Below are 25,660 nucleotides of genomic sequence, written 5' to 3'. Positions count from 1 at the left end.
TTATTAAGATGTGTAAGTTGTGCTGCAAATAATGCTCTCTCTAGGGAAGTGCCTTTTTTTCTAAGTCAATATAGCTAAATTTTTTTAATATTAAAAATACATTATTTTAATTTTTAACAAATCACTTATTGGTATCTTTTTAAATGTTTTAAGTGTATTACTGCTTCTATCCCTATTCATTTCTGTTCTCCAATGTTTGTAGGCCTTAACTAGTTTCATTACTTTTCTCTCAAGAGATTCTGATTATTGATTTCTGTGTAGAGCAAAGTATCCTGTGGCTCAGGCTTGCCTCATGCTGTGTAATTGAGAATTGCTTTGCACTCCTAATTCTGCTTCTCCTGCACAGTGCTGGGAAGACACTCCTGCACCTCCTTCCAGTCTGGGCCTTGACTGGTCAGTGAGAAGGAAAAATAGACCAGTTAATGAGTATACTCCAAGCTCTCTGATTTTAAGTGGGGACTTATAAAGAGGGACCTGTGCAAGAATTGAGTTCGTTGACCAACTTTGAAACGGGTGGAGTCACAGAGTAGAAGGGGAGAGGCAGGATGGAGGTTGAGCTTTCCTACTTCAACAGTAGTTGAGATTATCAATGTGGAATTAAGGTAATCAATTCTAGATGATCAATAATTATCGTGATTGGCCATTTCTTAGGGTCCACAGATGATGGGAATCAAAAATTTGGATAAATGACAGTTCCCAATGATTATTTACTTCTTTATTTATGTAGGCTCTAGTATTCTTGTTGTTTTTAATCTATGAAAGACTTTTAGTGTTTTGCCTAAAAAGTACTATGGGGCTTGGGAGGTTGCTCAGCACATACTCTTCTAGGAGATGACCTGAGTTCATATCCCAGCACCCAAATTTGGAGGCTCATAACTACCTGTTACTCCAGATCCAGGGTGTCCAACAACTAACTGCCTTCTCTGGTATGTCACATGTGCACACATGGAAAACCTCTCTCATAGACAGTATATACAAAACATTGAGATAAACTTGTTTTCAAAATTCTTGTTACATATAGAGGAAATAAGAGCAAAACCAGTCACTTTGGATGCATAATACAAATCATACATTGTTACTTTTTAAATATATTTAAAAAATTTAATTTTCATTTTACATACCAACCCCAGTTCCCCTCCTTCCCCATCTCCTGCCCTCTATCTCTCTGCCTTCCCATCCCACAGTCATTCCTCAGAGGGGGTGAGGCCTTCTTTTGGAAGTCAACAAAGTCTGGTATACCAAGTTGAGGAAGTATCAAGCTACTCCATGCTGTATCTGAACATAGGAAGTGGGCCAGTTCATGCACCTGGGATATGTGCTGGTTTCACTGCCAGGGACCCCCCTTCATATCAGGTAACATTCAGAGATTCTTCTTTGGTGCCATGAAGTTTCCCCATCTATCAGTCCGTAGTTTGTGAGCTGCCACTAGTGACAGTAATAGGAAGTGTGGCTTTATTGGAGTGGACATTTCTTTGTTAGAGGAAGTATGTCACTGTGGGGTCATGCATTGAGGTTTCTTACATTCGGGATGCTGCCCATTGTATCAGTCAACTTCCTGTTGCCTCTGAGTCAAGATGTAGGACTCTAACCTTTAGTAACCACATCTTTGAGTATGCTGCCATGCCCCCTATAATGAAGATGATTAACTGAACCTCTGAAATTTTAAGTGAACACCTAAATTAAATGTTTTCTTTGTAAGAGGTGCTATAATCTTGGTGTTGCATTACAGCAATGAAAACCTAACAAAGACATTGGTACTAGGGATGGGGTATTGCTGTGATAGGCTGTGTTAGGTTTTTATTTAAATTAGAAATGAAGAAGATGGGCACAGGATGAGACATGAGACAAAGAGACATGTTAATGAGTTTATTATAGGGCAGGGAAGCTAGCGAGAGAGAAAAGAAGAACAGAATAGGACAGAGAGTGAGGAAGAGAGAGAGGCAGAGAGAGAGCAAAGCAGGGAAGTTGGAACTTTTAAAGGGAAGACTGTGCATGCTCACTGAGGTTCAACGCATGGCCAGAGTCCTCACGCAGGGTGTAATGCATGGTGAGTGACATGGTGATGGCATGTCGCTGTGCATGCCCCAAGTGTTGTCAGGGGGCTGGGTCTGTCTCTTAAAGCCTAAACCTTTCAGGCTATCCCTATCACAAAATTTCTCTGATGTTTCTCAGTAGTGTTGATCTGCAAGCTTGCCTCTCTCTTTATGTCTAGTCACTCAGATTTCTTCCTCAAGGATATATGCTACTTAAAGGGCCAAGAAATGGGTCATGTGAACCTCCTATTCTTTTTCCTTCTTATGTGACTAGGTGAAAATATTATAATATCCTTGTCGTGAAATAAGTATGGGAAGCACCAGAATTATGTGATTACATTGTCAAAGAAACATACATATACACTGTGTGATCACACTTTATGTTTTTCACATGTATGGATTATTTTAGAATGCAGTGACCTATGATGATGTGCATATCAACTTCACTCAGAAAGAGTGGGCTTTGCTGGATTTTTCTCAGAAAAGTCTCTACAAAGATGTGATGCTGGAGACCTACAGGAACCTCATTGCTGTAGGTAAGACTGAATTTTCCTTCGTGTTTTAAAATAAGGGGACAACTGTTTCTTGGTTATTGATACTCTTCTCTAAATCAATTAAGAACAGGGAAATTTAGGTGAATAAGGCATTGTTCTAATGTTCATTGAAAATATTAACTTAAGTTTTGTACAGTTTCAAGTAATATATCATATATTTTCTGGTATTGTTTTTTTAGGTTACAGTTGGGAAGACCATAACATTGAAGAACATTGTCAAAGTTCTAGAAGACCTAGAAGGTAATTTTCCTGTGCAAGTTTATACAGATTTGGCTCTGAAGAAATTCTAGTGTGTCATGGAAATTTTAAAGAAAAGCAACAATGCAAATAAGCACAGCTTAAAGTATATTCGTGATTCTTTTTTTTCTTTTTTTTAATTTTTATTTTATTTTATTAGTTCAAATTAGAAACAAGCTTGCTTCAGATGTTAATCCCTTCTCCCCCGCCTTCCCTCCCCCCAACATCCCACTTGCCCCTAGCCATCTCCCCTCCATCCCCAGGCAGGGTAAGGCTCTCAAAAGGGGCTCCCCAAAGTCTACCATGTCACCCTGGGCCACGCCTAGTCCCTTCCCCATGTGTCCAGATCAAGAGAGTACCCTTCTTATTGGATGGGCTCTCAAAATCCCTTCTTTTTTTTTTTTTAGATCTTACATATTTAATACATTGCGTTACTCCTGTACAAATGGAAAAATATTAAGTTCAACATTTCTAGGACAATATGGCTGTTAATATTTGTACAATGCCAACTGAACGCGGTAAACTGGAATAGTTTTTTCAATGTTGACAGCACAGCTAAAGTTTCCAAAAATTCAAATTATATATATGTATATATATATACATATATATATATACATATATATATATATTTATATTTATATAAAAAGACCAATTATGGCAGTATGTTATGCATCAATTGCAGCAACAGGTTTTCCAGGTTCTGCAGTCATTTAAACAAAATTGTAGAGACATCCAGCACTCTCCATTTAAGAAAAAAAAAAGGTAAAAAACAAAATGCCAGAAAAATAGCACAGTTCTGTTACCCTTGTGGTACCTGGCACCATTTTTTTTTTTCTGCAAACTGCATTAGGCTTTATTGTTTTTTTTAACGAGCTAACCCCATGTTAGCTCGGGTCTTTCACCCACCCTCCATGGCTGATTGCTTGCAAAAGACAGCTCGAACCGCTGTAGAAAGAGATCTTGTAGGGCAGCGTAAGGGGAGTGTATAGGGGTACGCAGAGGCTCATGATTTGTGTGCCTCCAGGCTTGGAGGGCTTGCCCTGTGTTGTTTGGACAACTGGTTGTTATGGCCCATAGACCCTCCCAGGGTGGTTTCCATGCTCTGTGCGTTAATGCTGTGTGCTTGTCCGTAAAGTACATCCAGGGTCATAAAGCATAGCGCCACCAGCTAACTTCTGATTGGTTCCTTGTCACAAGGCAGGCATCTGACTTTCTAGTGTCTAGGACAAGGTCAGACAAGCACATGTTTGGCTCCTGAAAGGTGAGCTGGTCCCTTCATTCCCCCATTTTCTTTTTTGGAAGTTTTAATCATGGAATTGCTGTCTCTCAAGCATCCCCATCAGGTAGTGAGAGATATTGGCATCCCCATGCAAGGGAGTCCCTCCTGACTTAGCATTTTAACCAGGGAAAATGGGTGGCGAATTCTTTCCCAAGCTACTTCCAGCTGACTTTGGGACGAAGTTAGGGACCCCAGAAGGTTGAAATGCTAGTCAAAAGCAAAAAAGGAATTTAGGCAATGGGGAATCCATCAGGGGCTCTTGGCAGACTCTGTTGCTGAGACAGGGGTGTCCACATCAGCTGGACTGGTTCACGTACACAGCAAATCCATGGTTTGCTGTCTTAGAACAGCCTGTAGTCAGCAACTGATACTCAGATGTCTGCCAGAAGCAGAAACCTGTTTAAGACATGTAGGAACAGAAGTTAAAACTTATTTATTGAAGCCCACAATGCAGAAAAAGCAGATATCTGGATATCTGTTCAAACAGCTGGAACATATTTATAACTTTGAGTCCTAGCAAAATCTACAGATTTGGGCTATAAGCATGTCCATTTTTCTTCTGTCCAGAGAGGGATTGTATAGAGGTGCCTTTTGCCTAATGAAAAGCCCTTTAAGTTTGTACTTAGATGACAACCAAAATAAACTTAAAAGCCTTGAGCTTGTGCCTGAACAGTAGATAGTCATTATTTTACTAGCTAACATGCTGACTATAGTCTATATTGGATCTGACTGTCTGATGCTGTCAAGCTGACAACCATTAATACTTTAGAGATCTAAGAAGGGTATAGTCTATCTGAATCTATTAAAAAGTGACAGAAGCCAGTCCATATACAGTTAGCCATACCCAAGTTTCTCCATTACCACTGGAGGCAGATGTCTCAAAGAATGACAATCTTTGCCAGGCCTATAAGGTGAGAGGTTTTTTTTTCCTCTCTGTGGAAGAGGGGCATGAAAAACACTCACCTTGTTTTGTCTAGGCAAAGGGGGTGCAATCAATTTTCCAGTGTCCAGCAGATTTGTCCACAGTCTCGGCCAGGTCCTGGCAGGCGGCAGGTATCACATCTGAGCATCTCGCTCACTGGTCCAGGTGCAGGAACAGAGGTGCCTCACAATCTTCTTTGGAGAGTTTGGGTCACTGTCAGGATTTGGCAGTCTGTCTGACATTATAAACTTTAAAGATAACAATTTAAATGCCATATTCTGAAGATCTCTGAAGCATTAGAGGTCCTTTGTCTGTTTTAATTACTTGCCTTCAGCACACAAGAAGCATAATGTGGCTAGGTAAGGTCTTATTTCTGTAATTAATTTTCAGCCTGACTGTAACTGGTTTTAACTTAGTAAAATATTTGAAACTTAGCACAGCTGAATTTAAGACTGCATAGGGTTACCTTATAGTCCTTAAATAGTAGCTACATGTACACATTTTAGCTGGTTTGTTTAAAATTATTTGTGAGACAAGGTCTCTCTGTGTAACAGTCCTGGCTGTCCTGGAACTAATTCTGTAGACCAGGCTGGTCTCAAATTCACAGAGATCCACCCGCCTCTGCCTCCAAGTGGTGGGATTAAAGGTGTGTGCCACCAACACCCTAAACTTAACTTCTGAAAACATAAACTGTAACATCTTATAATAGATTAGCAGCTTTTATAAAACAAGAACTTTACATTGTCAGGCTTTGCCTAAAAATGATTCTAAATTGAAGCTCTTTAAGTACAAACATTAAAAAAAAAAAACTGGTTTTAAAATGAAATTTAAATTCCCTTAATGTCTTTCTGTAATATATAGAAGCATTAACATTTTAAATCTTAACTGAAAAACTTGTTTCTAAGATGGTACCTCTAATTTCCATGTGGTCACCTTTAGTCAGGATGGTGGTTTAAGTATTTTTTTTTTTAACTTTAGCTAAATGGCTACCAGTCAGCCATGTGACCAGTTTGCCATGTGGCTGGCTACAAAATGGCAGTAGCTTGAACCATTTGTTAAGCTACATGCTTGTAACAGAACTTAGGTTATGCCAGGAAACAGAACATTTAAAAATAAGTATACATAAATTATTTGAGAAATAAACAGGACTTTTTAAACAAAATTAGCTTAATATGGCTAAAATTTTAATTTATATTACGATTTTTAAATTTATTATTTGTAGACATGAGAAACCATAGCAGTTTACATTTTTTTCTTTTAACAACTTTTTTTCTGACCTTTTACAACTTGCTTTAACTCTCTATAATTTTTTATATATCTTTAGTTCATTTCTCTGATTTTCTAAGACATTCTTAGACAAATTTCTCCTTCCCTTTCTCTCTTTATTATTCATGTCTCCTACATTTTTTCTCATTTTTCAGTCAACATAAAAATTTTTATCAAAGTCCCTTTTATAGTTTTCAATAACTTTAAGGCCGTTTTGTTTTTTTGTTTGTTTGTTTGTTTGTTTGTTTTAACATCTAAATCAGACCAGATAGTTCACCCGCTCGAGCTCCACATACTCAGGGAAGAGACCTGGGGTGGGGGTGCTGCTGGTAACCCCAGACCCTCAGCCAATGCATGGGTGGGGAAGAAAAAAAAAAGAAAAAAATACCCGTGGTTTCCCTGCATACCATGTGTGTGGAGCACAGAGAAGGCTGGGCAGCTAGGCAGATGGCGCCCCTGCAGCCATGTTTCCGCAGAGCAGGGAAACCCCTGCCTCAAGCCAGGACCCATGGCAGAACGGCAGCTGGGGCAGAAACAGCCCCACTTGGCATGCCTCAGAGACCTGCTGGTGGGGATAGAAAGAGGGTGGCGTGTTGGATCCTGAATTGAAAACCAATGATGATAACACAGAATTGACAAGAAAGAACAGATGCCCACCCAATCCGACCGCGCCGCTTATAAGGCAATGGCGCCGGGAAGACGGGCGGCAGAACCCGGCAGCTACAATAACTGCTAACTGAGGCGGGTCCAAGTGTCCTTGGCCCCCGTCCGTACCTCCTGGGTCCTGGGTGTCCTCAGGGCAGCAGTCTGAGATCCTTTGAACACATCTGCCAATCACAGTTGAGGTGGAATCCGGGGATGAGAGTGGTTAGTATGGAGACAGTCACAAACAGCAAAAACAGGACAGACATCAGACAGGACAAACCGCGCAGAAAAGAAATGGTGCCCCAAACCAAAATTACAAACAACCCTTGGACTTTCGTCCAGGGCAGAAACAAGGGTTCCAGACACACCTGTTTTCTGGGCACGTCTGCTTTCCCTATGGTCCAAATTACAAATTCCAAATACCAGTACAAATTACAAATAAAAGTCAAGAGTCCTGCACAGGCTCAGGTCAAATTCAAGTCACCAAACCAACAAAATAGCAAATTCAAGTGGCACCAAAACAACAAAACAGCAAGAGACATAACAAGCAAACATAGAACATTGAACATATAAGTTGCGAGCTCGAATAATCTTATCTCCAAGATCCAATCCACTCAGGTGAGGGTGGTCGCAAATCACGGACAGGCCCCCAAATGTTAGACCCCAGGAAAACTCAGGTATCCGGGGTCCCAGGCCACGACCTCGGGCACCCCAGTCACCAGGTGGATTCGAGAGCTTGCTGCAAACTGCATGAGGCTTTATTGTTTTTTTTAAACGAGCTAACCCCATGTTAGCTCGGGTCTTTCACCCACCTGCCATGGAGGATTACTCGAAAAAGACCCCCCCTTTTTTTTTTTTAAATTAGCTTCTCAATCATCATCTGGAAGGAAACCATTCTGTTCAACATCATTAATTTTTTCACAAAATCATGTACCTTAGTTTCAGGTAGCTATTCTGTGTTTACAAGGCGTTCCTGTGAAAAACAAGACAAGGAAACAATGCCTTAACAGATACTACCATTTAAATTAAAGCCCCATTAGAGCTATGTTGTAGAAATGCCAAGCCCTTTTGTTTCACACCACTCAGATATTTTAAACAGTATACACATTTATATGTATATATAATGTGATACATATATGTCCAAGACTTTCTACGATAAAAGTGTCCGTAGTAAAGCTGGCATTACTCACATACTTGTGTCTTTGCTGAGTATATTGAATGGGTCAATTTATGAAAGTCAAGATCGTTGTTGTGGAGAAACATTAATCCATATTCCTAATGTCTGTGAGGAAAAGAAAGGAAAACTGTGTGAATGCAATGTGGAAACTTTATTTGTTATTATTCCTTTAATAAGAATATCATGTGTAGCTGGGTTGTGGAAGTGCACGCCTTTAATCCCAGCACTCCATGGGCATAGGCAGTTGGATCTCTGTGAGTTGGAGGCCATCCTGGTCTACAGAGTAAGTTCCAGACAGGATCCAAAGCAACACAGAGGAAACTGTCACAAAAAAAAAAAGAAAAAGAAAAAAAGAGTATCACATGTAACTACAAATACAAGCCAAGTGAGCATAAAATAAGGAAAGAAGCAATGTATCTTTCTTCCTCTCTCTGTGAACAATTGTAAGATATGAAAGTTCTTTGTAGTTCTCACTTTGAATAGATTTGTTGAATGTGATACAAGTTTACAATTAGTCAGTTTTCCAACATCATTTGAAAGACATAAACAAAGTCACATTGCAGAAAAGTCCTATGAATATTGGAATACTGCCATTTGTTCTGGTACATTCTGCCAATGCAGTATGAATCACACTATAGGAAAACTTATGCATTCGATAAGTATGGCAAAGCTCTTATTTCCCCCAGTTCTTTTGATGTGAGAAAAATCTCATAGCAAATGATGTAATAAATGTGGGCCATGAAATAAAGGGTTTTACTATCACAGGTATCTTCAAAGTCACAAAACAATCCCTCATGAAATGAAGCATCATGAATGTAAAACTTAAGGTCTGATTCCTCTTTATACTTAGTCCATATTATGAAATTAATTTGTAGACATATAAGATTCTTCAGTATAATCCATGTGGTAAAGCTTTTACATGTGCCAGTTATCTTTCCAGGAATGAAAGAAGCCATATAGGTTACAAAACCTCTGAATATACTCAATGTGTGAAAACCTTTGTGTGTTACAGGCATCTTCAAAGTCATGAAACAATTCATACTGGAGAGAAACCTTATGAAACTATTCAATATGGTGAAGTCTTTCCATGTCACATTTGTCTCCGACTCCATAAAACAACACATACTGGAGTGAACCCGTATGAATGTAATCAGTGTGGTAAAGCCTTTGCAAATGTCAATAGTCTCCGAAAACATAAAAGAACACATACTGTAGAGAAACACTATGAATGTAATGAATGTGGGAAAGCTTTTTCAACTCCTGGTCAGCTTGAAGTACATAAAAGAACACATTCCGGAGAGAAACCCTATGTATGTAATCAATGTGGTAAAGCCTTTTCACAAGTCAGTAATCTCTACACACATAAAAGAATACATACTGGAGAGAAACCCTATGAATGTAATCAGTGTGGTAAAGCTTTTTCACAAGTCAATAAACTCCAAAAACATTATAGAACGCATACTGGAGAGAAACCCTATGTATGTAATCAATGTGGTAAAGCCTTTTCACAAGTCAGTCATCTCTACACCCATAAAAGAACACATACTGGAGAGAAACCCTATGTATGTAATCAATGTAGTAAAGCTTTCTCAACTCACATTCAGCTTAAAGAACATAGAAGAACACATACTGGAGAGAGACCCTATGAATGCAATCAATGTGGTAAAGCCTTTTCAAAACCCTGTGGTCTCGTAAGTCATAAAAGAACACATACTGGAGAGAAACCCTATGAATGTAATCAATGTGGTAAGGCCTTTGCAAACCCCAGCGGTTTCAAGAGACATAAAAGAACACATACTGGAGAGAAACCCTATGAATGTGATCAATGTGGGAAAACCTTTACAAATGTCAGTAGTCTCAACACACATAAAACAACACATACTGGAGTGAAACCGTTTGAATGTAATCAATGTGGTAAAGCCTTTGCAAATGTCAATAGTCTCCGAAAACATAAAAGAACGAATACTAGAGAGAAACACCATGAATGTAATGAATGTGGGAAAGCTTTTTCAACTCCTGGTCAGCTTCAAGTACATAAAAGAACACATACCGGAGAGAAACCGTATGTATGTAATCAATGTGGTAAAGCCTTTTCACAGGTCAGTAATCTCTACACACATAAAAGACTACATACTGGAGAGAAACCCTATGAATGTAATCAATGTGGTAAAGCTTTTTCAGAAGTCAGTAAACTCCAAAAACATAATAGAACACATACTGGAGAGAAACCCTATGTATGTAATCAATGTGGTAAAGCCTTTTCACAAGTCAGTAGTCTCTACATCCATAAAAGAACACATACTGGAGAGAAACCCTATGTATGTAATCAATGTGGTAAAGCCTTTTCACAAGCCCGTAGTCTACAAACTCATAAAAGCACACATAATGTATAGAAACCCTATGAATGTAATCAATGTGTTATAGTCTTTGTATGTGTTATCAGTATTTAAAATCATCAAAAAAGTTATACTTGAGAGAAATCGTATAAATGTAAGCAGTGTGGTAAATGTGTGCACTTTGTGTATCACAGTACCCTTTGAGGAGCTGAAAAAAATTCATACTGAATCTTACTATAAAGGATTTGTTACAATTTCTGCCAACACACATTTAGTTACACAAGGTTCTGGAGAAAAAAATCTGTCAAGTGTCAATAATCTGTTCACTATCTGATGTCACTATTTTCATGTACCTGCAAACTCATATGGACAAAAATCCTAGGAATTCATTGATAAGGTAACCCTTTTTGATTTCACAGTTTTCTTTAATTACATAAAAACCCTTATTAACATTGATTCCTATGTGCTTGCTTTCTGTTACATGAACCTACTTATGATGAAGGAAATCAGTTAACATTTTACATGATTCAACACCTGGGTTACAGGAATGAATGCTTACAACAGAAAATATTCATGTGTGGAAATCTGCTTGGTTACAGATTTCATTCAATTTTAGTTATGTTTTGTCAGTGTGTGTGTTTGTGAATGTTCATCCTTGTTCTCAAGATGATTAGACCCTTGTGTTTTCCTGTAACAGGAACTAAAGAAAGTTCTCAAAAACCTGACCTGGGTCCTGGCAATGAACTTGTCATAACTTTTCTCATCCATATCTGTAACTTTGTATGTATTTTAAATCTTTTTTTTTTTTTTTTGGTATCACTTTGTTATCAGGGAATGGGGAAGAACTCCTGGAAGACAAAGCCCTATTAATGTAAACAATTTTGTGAAAACTTTTCTTTAGTTTCAATAAAAAGATTGATTCATATCTTTTTTTTCATAAAAGATGTTAATTATTTACAATGGTCATTGAAGACTGATGTTGGAGATTACTGCATTGTGGTTTCTATTTTGCAACATTTGAGGTAGATATTAAAGTGAGGTATGTTTGGCAAATCCATCTTATGAAGTTTATTTTGTGGTCTTTATATTTCTTCTGAGGCTTTTGTAAATTTTCTATTGTGTTTGACTTTGTGATAGATATTTTTTCTGCCAAAATGTTAGAGTGAGGTGGCCATTTTTTTAAGTGGTTTTTTGTTTGTTTAAATTTCAGGCATTGTGTGATCATGCTTTTCAAATAAGTATGTCTGTGAAAGTATGGTGGGTTGCTGTTCCTGGTTTTGTTTTTCATATTTTCACAAATTCCAATGAGATGTTTCTTATCCAGCCTGGCATGCATGTCAGTTTTTAGTTAGAGGTGCTTTTGAACTCAATCCTCATCCATCAGCCTGTTGAGTATAAGTCCTAGGCTAGATGATATATCCCAACATTTGCTGTTTTGTCAAAACATTTTAACAAAGTTAATTGTTAAGCTGGGTGGTGAAAGCCTTTAATCCTGTCCCGACCTGCAGGACATCAACCCAGGGCAAGAGAGTCAGGGACAGGGAATTGGGACAAGAGATGCAGAAAGAACAACCACAAGACAGGATTCTGATCAACTGGCAATCTTTACTTTTCTCAGGCTAGCTTATATAGTCAGGATATGGGGATGGTTAGAATGGGTTTGTTTATGTACCAGGTGTAAGTATAGGCAGGATATTAGGAAGCAACAAAGATGCTTGGTAGGGTAAAGAGTTCATGAATAAGAGGTCCAGGAAGGGGTTACCTAGGTGACTGAGCCTGTGGGTGGAATACTAGGTTAAGTTGTTTCTTTTCTTGAGCTGAGGTTCTAAGGAGCTGCTATGTAAAGGTTAACTATGTGGCCTGCCAAGCATGGCCTAGGATCTCATGCCAAGCCCTGAGATTTGGCTCCCAACACTCGGGATGCAGAGACAGATGAATCTCTGTGAGTTCGAGGCCAGCCTAATCTACAGAGTTAGTTCCAGGACAGGCTCCAAAAACAATACAGAGAAGCCCTGTCTCAAATAAATAAATTAATTAATTAATAAAAAGTTAATTGTTGCTGGAATTTCTTTTCAGCCTGTTTCAGTAGCCATTTGTCCTCAAATAAATACACAGAGATATATTAATTATTAAATTGTTGGCTGATGGCCAGAGCTACTGGCAAGCTCTGCTTTGATGACATGTCTGCCAGACACACTATGGCAAATGGGCTGGAGATGAATGCTCCATTGTTACAGAGGATCTTTGGGTGACTCACTGTCCAGGCAGTGAGTTTTTATATTGTCCTGTGGTCTTTGATGTAGTTGAAGACAGATAGTTATAATTTGCCTTTGTTATGATAAAGTATACGTCACTTAGAAAACTTTAGACTCACAAAGATAGGCTAGACAATAGAATATTTTCTTTAAATTTTGTCAAATATTAATGGACGACATATTGTTAACTGATAACTGTTTTGTTATATGTTATTTTACTGTTAAAGTTAAAACCTTTCTTTTTATGTAGACAGAAAAGAGGATGAACATGATGGGTAATGTCCTTCTGTATATATGGTTCTCTTATTGGTTATTGAATAAAAGAGTGATTGGCCAGTAGATGCAGAAAGAAAGGCAGGTCTCCTCTAAGACAGGAGGAGAATGCTGGAGAGACAGAGAGAAGCGGCCAAGGAGAGATGCCATGTAGCGCAGAAAGGAGTAACAGGTCTGGACACTTCTGTAGTAAGACAAGACCACGTGGAAATATTTGGATTAATTTAAATGGGTTAACAATTAAGAGAGAGCTAGCCAATAAGAAGCCCAGCCATTGGCCAACTCTTTTATAATTAATATAGAGTTGGTGTGTTTATTTGGGACAAATTGGCTGTGGGACCAGGCAGGACAGGAACTATCCATCTTCAGAGTATATCTCCTCAGAGGTTATAGGTCTATTTACTTTCTTTTGTTTATGTGGTCTTGATTTAAGTTTGATGTGTGGTACTTGATTTACTTTTGATACTTCCAAAACCTGTGAGGAATGACAGAAACAGCTGGCAGCCTGAACAGTCACCCAAGGTTCTTCTGCAACTTTGAGGCATCCTTCTTTGACCTACAGGCCTAGCATATTTGATAGACTTTTCTGTGAAGCAGGATTTTCTAAAGGGCTGTTCCTCCTTGTCTTGGAAAGGTTTTGCAGTCACTATCTTTTGTGTCCTGCTTGTCCAATTTGGACAGAATGCTGTCATTATGTCAAGGTAAATGTACTTTCTTGCCCAGTGGCTTACTTTTGCCACAAAGAAAATAAACTCCATGTGAGTCTCTTGAATATCCTCCATCTTTTCTCAAGCAAATATGGGTCATTGTCATCAAAAAATTACTTATGTTATTTAAACATCTTAAATGCTATATTCTTTCTAAAATATATCTGTTTGACTTTGAAATGATACATAATGTGATTACAAGTTTGATTGTAAGTGACTTATAGCTTATTCTCTTATATATTTGGTAATAATAACTTTCAAACACTAGAAATTTATTACATTGTCAAATGAGATGTATAGGTATAGTAATTAGTATCAATATACAATATTTGTCTACAATATACAAAAGTCCAAATCAATGTAAAATATGTAAAACTAGTAGTTGCTTCATAAGAGTTGATTCAGTAATCTACTCTTTTAATCCTATCATATCTCTATCCCCTACAGTTTTTTCAAAGCAAAAGCCATGAGTCCAATCCCCTTTGTTTGACTTTCTTCCTGACCATAACCAACAACATTTTGTAACCAATTCCTCTAATGAATGACAAATATCCATAACACAATGTGAAAAGTCCAGGCATTATGGTGGCCTGGACCTTTACCTGGCAGTATCCACTCAGGAAGTACCCTGGTTAGTCCAGGGTTCCATGGGAACTAAGTCTGCATGAGGCGTAAAGGACCCCTTTAAAAGTCAGAACCTCTGCCCACTTACGTTCTTTTTCCTCTCTTAGATTCTTTTCTCTTTACTCTCTATTACCTCCTCCCTGCTCTGTGCTCTCTCTCTCTTCCTCTTCTGCTTCTCATCTCATCCTCCCTCTCTGTTATTGTGACCAGTAACAGTATCCATAAAAAGTGGATGGATATTTACATCATAATCTCCAACAGCCCTGGTTAACATACTACATATCTTTGAGTTATTTTAGAGACAGCCCTCCCTTAACTAAACTCTGCTTTGTGTGACTATGGCCTAATCATTGGTAAATCATTTATGTTACCAGTCTACTCTTCTACATCACAGCTTAGTAGTGAATTAGTACCCAGTATATGAGATGCCACTTACAAACTCCACAAAGTTAACTCCAAATGAGTCTTATGTCTAAAAAATGTTAAATTCAAAATGCAGACTTTTTAGAAGACACTTGAACCTAGGCCCCTATGCAATGTGCATAGGGCTTGAAAATTTTCTCTAAGGCCCTGATACATTGGAAAAAAAACAGAGATCCTTCTCTAAAACCAGGAACTTGCTTGATAGAGCTGGAAAAGTCTGGAGCCATGATCTTTGGGCAGGGTTGTATTCAGATCCTGAGAACGCACCTCTTTCTACACATGGTGCTGTGGGGTCTGGAGCCAGGATCTTTGGGGAGGGATATATTCAGATCCTGAGAACCCACCTCTTTCTACACATGGTGCTGTGGTTATCAGTCTCAAGGTCACTGTGGACTTTGTTTGTAATGTCCTTGAATTACTCTGTGTTCCTCTAACCCTAACCTACCCATAACCTGAAATTACCGTATAACAGTGCTAAAATGTAGACAACTAGTACTCAAAGCCTGTATCTCCAATCCTATTAGGTATAAATAAAACACTACATAGAACAGTGATGTTAAAAGAACACAAAATTTAAGAATTTAAGAATTACCAGTTTCCAAACATATAATGCTTTATTGTATGTTAGTTGTGCCATAGGTCTACACAGCTAACTCATTTTATATGAAGATATGTTGAATTAAATCATGTGATATAATGCCTCAGCCAACAGGGCACCACAATAGCTCACACCCGCATGTGCCATAGCACTAGAGAACCTGGAATGAAAGGGTCAAAAGACACAAAGAAGACAGCAAGACAGGTTTTCTGATCAAGCTGCAAATTTTTATTTTCCATAGAGACCTTATATAGGGGTTGGGCGGGAAGCTTGGCAAGGAGGGAGAGGCCATTTGCCTGATAACCAAACTGCAGAATGTCCCTGTGCGTGAGTCCTTGAAGGCAAAAGGAGAGTGCAGGATGCTGGCAAGGTCAGAGAGTGCAGGTGTTAGATAAGGCAGAAAGCTAGTTGGGTTAGAGAGGGAGGGTTGCTAGGTAACCTGACAGTGAAATGTTTCTTTCTTTTCTGTTAGCTAGTTCTGTGAGCCCAGATGCTATTTATCAGGAAGTTGGGGACAGAAGGATTGATTGGGACTGAAGGGAGCCATTCTTTTAACATAATGGGTTACTCTTAAAATGCTAGCAATCTTCTCTGAAGCAGCACAAGTAGCTTACAGGTCTAAGGTTATTTTTGCATGGCTCCTGGCAATATAAAATTTATAACTACAATCTATAAAAGGCTTAAAACAGTCATATTTTCCTTTTTCTGGAGAAGTTTGTCTGAAGAGTTTATTCAGGAAGATACTCTGAAGGCTCCTCTGAAGAGGCTCTCCTGCTTCCTCCCTGCAATTCCTCTCATGGATACTATTTTTAAAAGAAAGTCTTTCATTGGCTTTTAAGGCCCCTGGTGTATAGACATCCATATATTGTATTGTTTTTGTCTAATGCTCTCATTCTTACAGCAAGGTTATACTGTGGCCTTGAGATCCTATCATTCTAAGAAATTTAAAAGCTTAGTGGAATTATGAATTAGGTTTAGCTTCCTTTTTAGACTGACTTCCATTACTATCTCTCATTTAACATTTGTATGGAGTTGAATAGTAAGCTAGTAGTAATTTTCCAGCCCCCATTGATTTATTCTTTTTCTCTCCACTGGGCTTTTGGCCCCTAGGAGCTCTGCTTATACATTTTCTTTCAACAATTGCCCCTGATTTCTTCTTTCACTCTCCAGACTTTTGTTTCATAGAACCACTTATAAATGTTTTCAATCCTACCCCACCCCACCAATGGAATTCTAAATTTTGACTGGCCATGAACTCTTAAGGTAACTTATTCCTTTAATATGATACTTTCGGGGCTTCTGGGTCCTTCCTCTGGCCCATTTCCTTGGAAAAGGCTTTTCAGAGCTGCAATTTGGTTGCCTTGACCTGTTCCAGCCAGACCCAAACGAGGTTCCCTGATTCTGTGGCAACATTTAGATATTATGAAGGGGATCACCATGTGGACTTTAAATCCTGGTACTGGATCACTTTCTGTCCTCAGAACTCATGACTAGTAGCATTAATCTTTCCAATACTGAAAAGAAACTGCACTTTCAAATGTACAACATACTCTGAATTCCATTTTCTCGGGGTTGATTCATCAATCAGTCTCTTCCATATTTCCAATCTCTTTTTCTATCTCTGTGGTCAAAGGTCTCCAGGCACACCTTTCTCTACCAAGAGCAACATATAACTTGGAGACTCAAGCTGGTCACCTGTCTCCAGACTCTTTATTCCCCTTTTCTCTTCTAGCTAACTCATCACAAATTTCAAAATCACCTTTATGTTACGATAAATCTTTCCACCATAATCTGCCTGAGCCCCACCGCCATGTATGTGCTTTACGCCAGCCGCCTGCCCAAGTTAGGCCCAAATGAATACACAGAAACTTGTATTAGGTTCAATGCTGCTTGGCCAATGACTAGGATTCCTCATCTGTTAGCTCAGTCTTAATTATCATAAATCTATATTTTTTATAAGACTTATCGGATGCCTTGTTGGCATCCCTCCTGGCTGGTGGATCACATCATGCTGCTGGAGCAGGAGCGGAGGGGAAAAGAGGGACGCTTCCTGTTTCTCCTTCGCTTAAATATGAGTCTCCTTGCTATGTGACTTCCTGCCTGGATCATCACTTCTCTGCTACATTTCCCAGAATCCTCTTTGACTCCTAGTCCCGTCTACTTGCTGTCTCATTGGCCAAATAGTATTTTATTTAACAATCAATAAGATAAACATACACAGTACATTCCCCATCACCTTTGTCTCTCTGATCCTTCCTACCAACATTATGCCTCTTAGCACCCATGTCTTGACACTTCAAAGCAAAGCCTCTGTCCCATCCTTCATAATAAACTGCATCTAAAAACTCAAATCTGAGAGCAAGAAGCAAAGCAACTTCCAATTCAGCTTCTTTGAAACATTATAAGCACTCATTCAAAAACTTTTACTCAACATCTAAATGTCCTTCAATCGATAAATTAATAACAAAAATGTGGAACATATACACTATGGAATACTATTCAACTGTACAGAAAAATGAAATCATGAACTTTGCATGTAAATAGATGGAATTAGGAAAGAGAGGAGAATAGTGTGATACAAGTGATCTGATCAAGAAAATGAGAAGGAGGGAATATAATTACTTAGAGTGAAATAGATAAATACAGAAGGGGGAATAAAATAACATTAAGTATATTTGAAAAGTCATAATGAATCATACTATTAGCTACTTAACTTTTAAAAACTATAATACATGTTAAGCTAAAGTTATAAAATGGAAAAAGAAAACATCTTCAACAAATGGTGCTGGCACTACTGAATTCTGATATGTAGAAGATTGCAAATAGATCCATATCTATTGCCATGCACAAAACTTAAGTCCAAATGGATCAAAGACATCAACATAAATCCAACCACACTGAACTTCTTAGAGGAGAAAGTGGGAGGTACCCTGAACAAACTGGTACAGGAGACCTCTTCCTGAACATAACAGCAGTAGCACAGACACTGAGATTGACAATTAATAAATGGGACCTCCTGAAACTGAGAAGTTTCTGTAAGGGAAAGGACACAGTAAACAAGGCAAAATGGCAGCCCACAGAATGTGAAAATACTACAACAACCCCACATCTGACATAGGGCTGATTCCTTGACAGGAGCCAAGAAAAATTCCATTAGAGAATTTCTAGGGGTCCAAACATCCAGAACTCTGGTCTGCATCTGTATTCCAGATGCTAGGTAATTCTCTGTTGAATGGCATAGAATCAATGGAGAATGTCCCCTATTTTTGCATCTCTACAGAACTAAGCATTTGAATAGGCCTGCACCAGGGCAGAGGGCTAGGTCTTCATGAGAAGTGAGGACAGATGGTTAGGGGGTACCTGTGGAGAGGTCTACAGGAGTAGGGACTGTTGAGGGATATCTGCTGATAGGGTCTAGGAAGAAAGGAGAGAAATGGTCTCAGGGTCAGGGAAGAAAGGTTAGAAAGCAGCCAGGAAGATGCTGACTAAAGGAGAGACTCCAGTTTTGCAGCATGGGGCTGAGAGGTCTTTAAAGATGACAAGATGCCTGTGTCTGGTCTTTATTGCCATTGGGTTGCTAGGAATTTCCAAGTCTATGCTCCCCCACTCTGGCAGGACTCGTGGCCTCTGTGGTTTGGGACTGAGACATGCCAGGCCACAACAAAATGGCCCCAAATGCAGGATCTGAGAACGGGGGAAGAAGCCATGGACACCACAGTGAAATGGACAGCAAAGAAGTAATGGACATGGCAGAGGCGTGGACACTGCAAAGAGATAGTCGTCGCAGATGAACAGGTTGGAGAAGAAGCAGGCGCAGAAGAAAGAAAAAAGAAGTGGTCGGGTGTGGTGTGTGAACAGTGTTTTTTCAGGAATAAAATCATATATAACTGTAGAAACAGGAAACAGATATTTGTAATATAAAATAGGAAGATGTCAGTCAACAGCTGACAAAAAAGGTAAAGTGGGTTATTTAACCCTAAAAGTGAAAAGGTGCACAAGCATAAATATGGACAGAGAAAGGTCAGGCAGCTGCTGACAAAAAGGTAACATGTGTTATTTAACCTGAAAAGTAAGAAGGTGCACAAAGTAGATGTGAGACTCAAATGTCAGTCAGAGGATGAAGAAGTAAAATGTAATGAGTTAGACCCCAGAGTGAAAGATGAAGGTAATTGTAGATATGAAACAGTAATATTGTCCAGATGATAAAGGGAAGTAAGTTAGTCTAGAAAGTAAAAATTTATATAGTTAGAGAAATGAGACAGATAACTGTTAGTCCAGATGATTGTATATTTACTTGGGTATAGTTTAATAGCCAGGAGAGCAGAAACAAAGCAAAAGCAAGTACAGAAGATTTTAGAGTTTAAGAGTTTTCAAAGGATCCTTGCTGCTCAAAAAAGTCACAGCCATGACTCTGTCAGAGTTGCGAGTTGCGCCAGGGCTTGGGGAGACAAGTGCAGCCTCACATATGTGCAGGACCTGGGGGGATATCTAGAAAAGTAATGGAGAACAGAATTCTCCACACCTACTAAAGGGCTACTAGATGATAAAGAATATGCAGGGCAAATGATTGGGTAGAGCTTGAAGAGAGAGTTAATAAATACTAGGATGGAGAGTCTTCACCTCCTTCATTTTAAACTGGGAATATAGAGAGGTAAATACCCAATGGTAAAGTTCAGCAGGAGCTAAGAGGCTTGAAAGATTTAGCGAAATTGCTCTCACAGGAGATAAGAAATTCACAGGTTTCCTCAGATCAGAGAGAGGCTCAACGAGGCTCAGGGGAACATAAGCAGGATGCGTTTGCCAATACCATTCAAATAGCTCAAGGAACTAAAGATGGCTTGTGTCCAGTATGGACCAACAGCAATTTGTACCCAGATGCTGATAGGGAATATTGCTGTAGAAGACTCACCCCTAGGAAATTGAAAGCAGGTAGCAAAGGCCTGCCAGTCAGGAGGAGAGTATTTGTTATAGAGAGTGAAGGACTTAAAAATTAACAAAGAAATAAAATAAGGAGACTTAGAAACACCTCCCACACTAAAAGCAGGGCAGCCTGACTTAGAAATCTAACCAAGATCACAATTACCTGAGTCCCTGGAATTTCCTAGCCAGCAGCAATAACTCTCTTACAAGGCCACAAGACAACCAATCAAAATACCAAGAATTTCTAGAGGGTCACCCTGCCCTGGGGTTATGAAGATAAGAACATGAGTCAGGAGACCATCTGGCCCCAAAGATAAGAGACCTCCAAAGGACCTGTGACTCTGATCACCTATCCAAACCCCTAAACGCTTATGGTTTTCTCCTATAAAAGAAGCCTATCTTTGAAGAAAGGGGCTTCCTTTGTCTGTCAGACTGGGAGGCCCGTTTGCACAAATGTCCCGCAATAAACTTACCTCTTGTTTTTACATCAGCTGGACTGGACATTGAGTTTTTTTGGGGGGACCTTCCGATTTGTGGAGACTCCTAGGTCTCTGAGAGTCTAGGGTCTTTCAAGAGCAGGCAGGAACCTAGGGAGTTAGTTCAGAATTTCTCTCTAGGCCTATGTGGATATTATCCAAAAAAAAAAAATGTTAGAGACATAGGTGTTGAAACTTTGATTGTGAAACAGCTAGCTTATGAGAATGCTGGGACTGCAAGCCAGGCTGTAGGCCATGCTAAAGCCTCACAGGAAGAGGGCTGACATAGGCAAGTTCATTAAGATTTTTTAGATAGTGGAACTAGCTTACACTCAGGGATTTGCGATGGCGACTGCCTTACAGGAACTTCATTTAAAAATATGTTATTCCTATAGAGAAAGCAAGGCATAGGGAGGAAGAAATACACAGAGCCTTCTAGAGGTTACTTTGGACATGATCAGGAAGGACACTGGGTCAGACAGAGACCCAACAAAAGAGGAAATAGGGAATCAGGTTTATGCCCAATATGCAGGAGAGGAAAGGAGTCACAGATTATCTACAATGAGCCAGATGGCATAAGTCAAGGAAGACCAAAGTCAAAATTTTGAAAACTTGCAGCTTTGGGAGATGCCACCATGACTGATGCCCAGTCACATGTATAGAAAATGCTATTAATACACCCTGTCAGGAAATGTTTGAGATTTTATGGAGAAGAAAGGGCAACATATTTAAGCTTAGATCTGTTCAAAATTTGGATGCTCATATTTCAAGGATTGACTGTAGCTACTGTGTTAGGAGAAATTACAGTTAAGGATTTTTCTTTTCAACACACTGATCATAACCTAGGCAAAAGGAGAAATGTGAGATGTATGCAGGTTATGAATGTTTGGTGTGGTCACATCAGGATGCATGATATGATTGTGAACTTGTGAATGTGGATGAAAGGAACTGCCAAAATTGCCTTGGATATGATTAGAGAGATGCTTACATTTCCTTGGATATGGTTTAAAAAACTACCAAAATTGCTTCAAATATAGTCAAAAAGAGCATCCAGTCAGTCAGTCAGTGTCTTCACAGGAAAAATTAATTATTTGAGCCCTAGGAGATAGTCAGCGAAAAAGATAGCAAAAGCCTATAGCGTTAACTTAGGGATATGGGGAATCTGTGGATGATTCTGTAAAATTTGGCCGAGGAGATGATACAGATCCTCCTAAATTTTTATGGTTAAAAAAGGAAAATCCAGAAGTAAAAATTGATATGTGTTTTTAAAAAGGGTTTGTGAGAAGAAGCCTCAGGAGACAGTAGCCCTGTTAGATTCACAGACTGAGCGTGTAGCATAAATGCAAATAAGGCCTTATCAGCTTGTCAGCTTCAATGGTTAGATTAGAAAAGACTGCTCAGAAACTTTCAGTAAATCTCAAAAAACGTTTGGCACATATGTTGTATTCTAAAGAAATTAAGGCTTAACCGATAACAATTAGAAAGGATAGTTTACAATCTTTTAGTGAATTTTTTTAGAAGTTAAAAATATTCAATGTTTGAGTCCCTTTTGGGAGGCATCTAATGATGATTTAAAACTTTTAAATGAGATTCTTTAGGGAGGTAGTCATCCCAATTTACCCAGACAGCTAACGAAGAAGGTAGACAAGTCCTTCTATAATTAGAGGAGGCGATTCAGCATCAACAAATATATTATACTGACTATGCAAAACAATTGGAGACTTATGTACTCTCTGCAAAGCATAGTCCAACTTCTGTTCTATGTCAGGAGGGTCCATTACTGTGGTTGCACCTGCCTGTCTCGCCAGCCAAAGTATTAAACCCTTATTTTAAAGCAGTAGCCTGTAAGGTACAGAAATTCTGTATGGATTCTAGGAGATACTTTGGCTGAAAACCAAGTATGATACATGTTCCTTATTCCAAGCAACAGGTTGACTGATTGTTTCAGAACAGTGATTCATGGGCAATTGCCTATGCTCAGTTATCAGGAAAAATTGATAATCAGTTTGCAGCTTATAGGCTATTGCAATTTACTCTAATACTTCCTTATATTCCCCAAAATTGTAAAAAATAGTCCTGTTAAAATTCTATGTTAGTTTTTACTGATGGCTCTAATGGGAGAGCCACTTGCTTATGTTATTGATGAAAAGGAATATGTGGAGCAGACAGCTCTGGCTTTAGCACAAATAGTCGAATTTCAGACTGTTGCAATGGTCTTTCAGCTCCTAGTAAATAATTCATTTGATTTATATACTGACAATCACTATGTCTTCAAGGCTCTTCAGATAGTAGAGATAGTTCCATGCATAGGGCCCAGTAATAGTCAGGTTAGAATATTATGTGAGCAAATTCAAAATGCCATTCACCTGAGAAAATTGCCATGTTTTGTGGGTTATATAAGAGCCCACTTGAACCTTCCTGGGCCACTAGCCAAAGGGAACAGATCCACAGGTCTGCATTGTATTGCAGATGCTAGCTGATTCTCTGTTGAATAGGCCTGCACCAGGACAGAGGGCAAGGTCTACATGAGAAGTGAGGACAAATGGTTAGGGGGTACCTAGAGAGGTCTACAGGAGTAGGGACTGTTGAGGGAGTACTACTGATAGGATCTAGGAAGATGGGAGAGAAATGGTCTCAGGGTCAGGGAAGAATGGTTAGAAAGCAGCCAGGAAGATGCTGACTAAAGGAGAGACTCCAGTTTTGCAGCATGGAATTGAGCGCTCGTTAAAGATGACAAGATGCCTGTGTCTGGTCTTTATTGCCATTGGGTTGCTAGGAATTTCCAAGTCTATGCTCCCCCACTCAGGCAGGACCTAGTGGCTTCTGTGGTTTGGGACTGAGACATGCTAGACCATGAAATTCCTAATGTATACAAAGAACTCAAGAAACTAGTCACAAAAACACCAAATAATCAATTTTAAAAGTGGGGTACAGAACTAAATAGAAAATTCTCAATAGAGAAATCTAAAATGGCTGAAAGACATTTGAGAAATTGCTCAAATCCTTAGCCATCAGGGAAACAGAAATCAAAATAACTCTGAGATACCATGTTATACCCGAAAGAATGACTAAAATCCAGAACACCAAGGACAGTCTATACTGGAGAGGATGTGGAACACTCCTCCATTGCTGGTGGAGTACAAATTTGCACAGCCACTTTGGAAATCAGTATTGCAGTTTCTCAGGAAAATGGGAATCAGTCTACCTCAAGATCCATCAATCCCACTCTTAGGCACATACCCAAAGATGCACATTCTCACCAGAGGGACATCTGTCCAACTATGTTCATAGCAGCATTATTTGTAATAACCAGAACCTGGAAGTAACCTAGGTGCCTTTCAACCAAAGAATGGATAAATAAAATATGCTACATTTACACAATGGAGTACTACTCAGCAGTAAAAAACAATGAAATCTTAAAATTCGCAGTGAAATGGACGAAACTAGAAGAAACCATCCTGAGTAAGGTAAACCAATCACAGAGAGACAAACATGGTATGTACTCAATCAAGTATGGATGGATATTCTACATAGAGCAAAGGATTACCAGCCTATAATCCTCACCTCCAATGAAGCTAGGAAACAAGAGGGATTGTAAGATAGACATACATGTTTATACATGGCCTCCTGGAGAAGGGAAATAGGACAAGAGCTCCTGAACAAATCAGAAGATTTAGGAGAAAGAGGAGGGAGAAGAGGAGGGATGAGAAGAACATGAGGTATCAGGAAGATTTAGTCAGGGGAAGTATAGAGGAGGCCAAGAAAAGATATATCTTAAAGGAGGGAGCCAATACAGGTTTTAAGAGAAATTAGGCACCAGGGAATACCCAGAGATCACAAAGATGACCCCAACTAGCAAACTAAGCAATAGTGGAGATGCTACATTAAATTCCCTTCTTCTATAATGAGATTGATGACTACTTTAAATGTCATCATAGAGCCTTCATCCAGTGGCTGATGGAAGCAGAAGCAGAGACCCACAGCTAAGTAGTGAGCCAAACTCCTGGAATCCAGGTGTAGAGAGGGAGGAGTAATGAACAAAGGGATCAAGACCAAGCTGAGGAAACCCACAGAATCAGCTGGCCTTAGCAAGTGGGAACTCATCGACCCCAGACTGACAGCTGCGGAACCTGCATAAGAACAAACCAGGGCCCTGAACATGGGTATGAGTTAGGAGGCCTGGGCAGTCTATGAGGCCTGTGGTAGTGGAACTAGTATTTATTCCTAGTGCAGGTATGGACTTTGGGGACCCATTCACCATGGATGGATACTCTCTCAGCCTAGATACAAGGCAGAGTGCCTAGGCCCTACCCCAAACAATGTGACAGACTTTGATGATCCCCCATGGGAGGCATCACCCTCCCTGGGGATTAAATGAGGGAGTTGATAGGGAATATGGGAGGATGGAAGGGAGTAGGAACTGGGATTGATATGTAAAAGAAGATTGTTTCTAATTTAAATAAAATTATTAAAAAACAAAAAACAATAATACATGTTAAGTCTACTTATGAATCTGCATGTATAGTTTAATTAATTTTTTTAAGCTGGGCTAACAATCCTCTCTCCAAGAGCAAAAGATCACCTAACAAAATCCCCAACATCACGCAAGAGAAGCCTTCTTTTAAGTTATTGTTTAAAGTTGTCCAAGAGTCTCTGAAAACTTTGGGCCTATTGTATTGCCCTTGGTTGTTCTCCAGAGGTGGAGGGTAAATCCCTATTGCTAAAGACACCATGTACTTCAGACACACATCTAAATGACCCTACTTAAACTAATCTAAATGTCTCCTCCCTGAGGACTAGTTTTCATGGCACCAGAAGATATCATGTAAGCTTCCAAAGGAGGGAAAAATAAACAACAGTCCTACTCAGCTATGACGCTTATGAACCACAACAAAGACCAACATAGGATGATAATCCTAAAGGTGCAATAGTGCC

The 25,660-nt window shown here is 39.3% G+C and overlaps 1 protein-coding gene across 4 annotated transcripts in view; it reads left to right on the top strand.

Moving 5' to 3' along the window:
• The window catches only part of LOC100752674 (zinc finger protein 431), a 30,086-nt gene extending 18,584 nt beyond the window's left edge, over positions 1 to 11,502 (top strand). For 2 of the 4 annotated variants that reach the window (XM_027409613.2, XM_035443044.1), the window contains 3 exons: positions 2,443 to 2,569; positions 2,767 to 2,827; positions 9,126 to 11,502. In XM_027409613.2, coding sequence (XP_027265414.1) covers positions 2,443 to 2,569; positions 2,767 to 2,827; positions 9,126 to 10,506 — 1,569 coding nt within the window. In that variant the 3' untranslated portion in view covers positions 10,507 to 11,502. The remainder of the gene's footprint in view (positions 1 to 2,442; positions 2,570 to 2,766; positions 2,828 to 9,125) is intronic. The other 2 variants (XM_035443046.1, XM_035443045.1) reach the window with 2 other exon arrangements.
• Positions 11,503 to 25,660: the final 14,158 nt, after the last annotated feature.

This window comes from Cricetulus griseus, chromosome 3 (genome assembly GCF_003668045.3).
Source record: "Cricetulus griseus strain 17A/GY chromosome 3, alternate assembly CriGri-PICRH-1.0, whole genome shotgun sequence".
Lineage (NCBI taxonomy): Eukaryota > Metazoa > Chordata > Mammalia > Rodentia > Cricetidae > Cricetulus > Cricetulus griseus.
The sequence above is the reverse complement of the archived record's forward strand: the minus strand, read 5'-3'. Positions and strand labels throughout refer to the sequence as shown.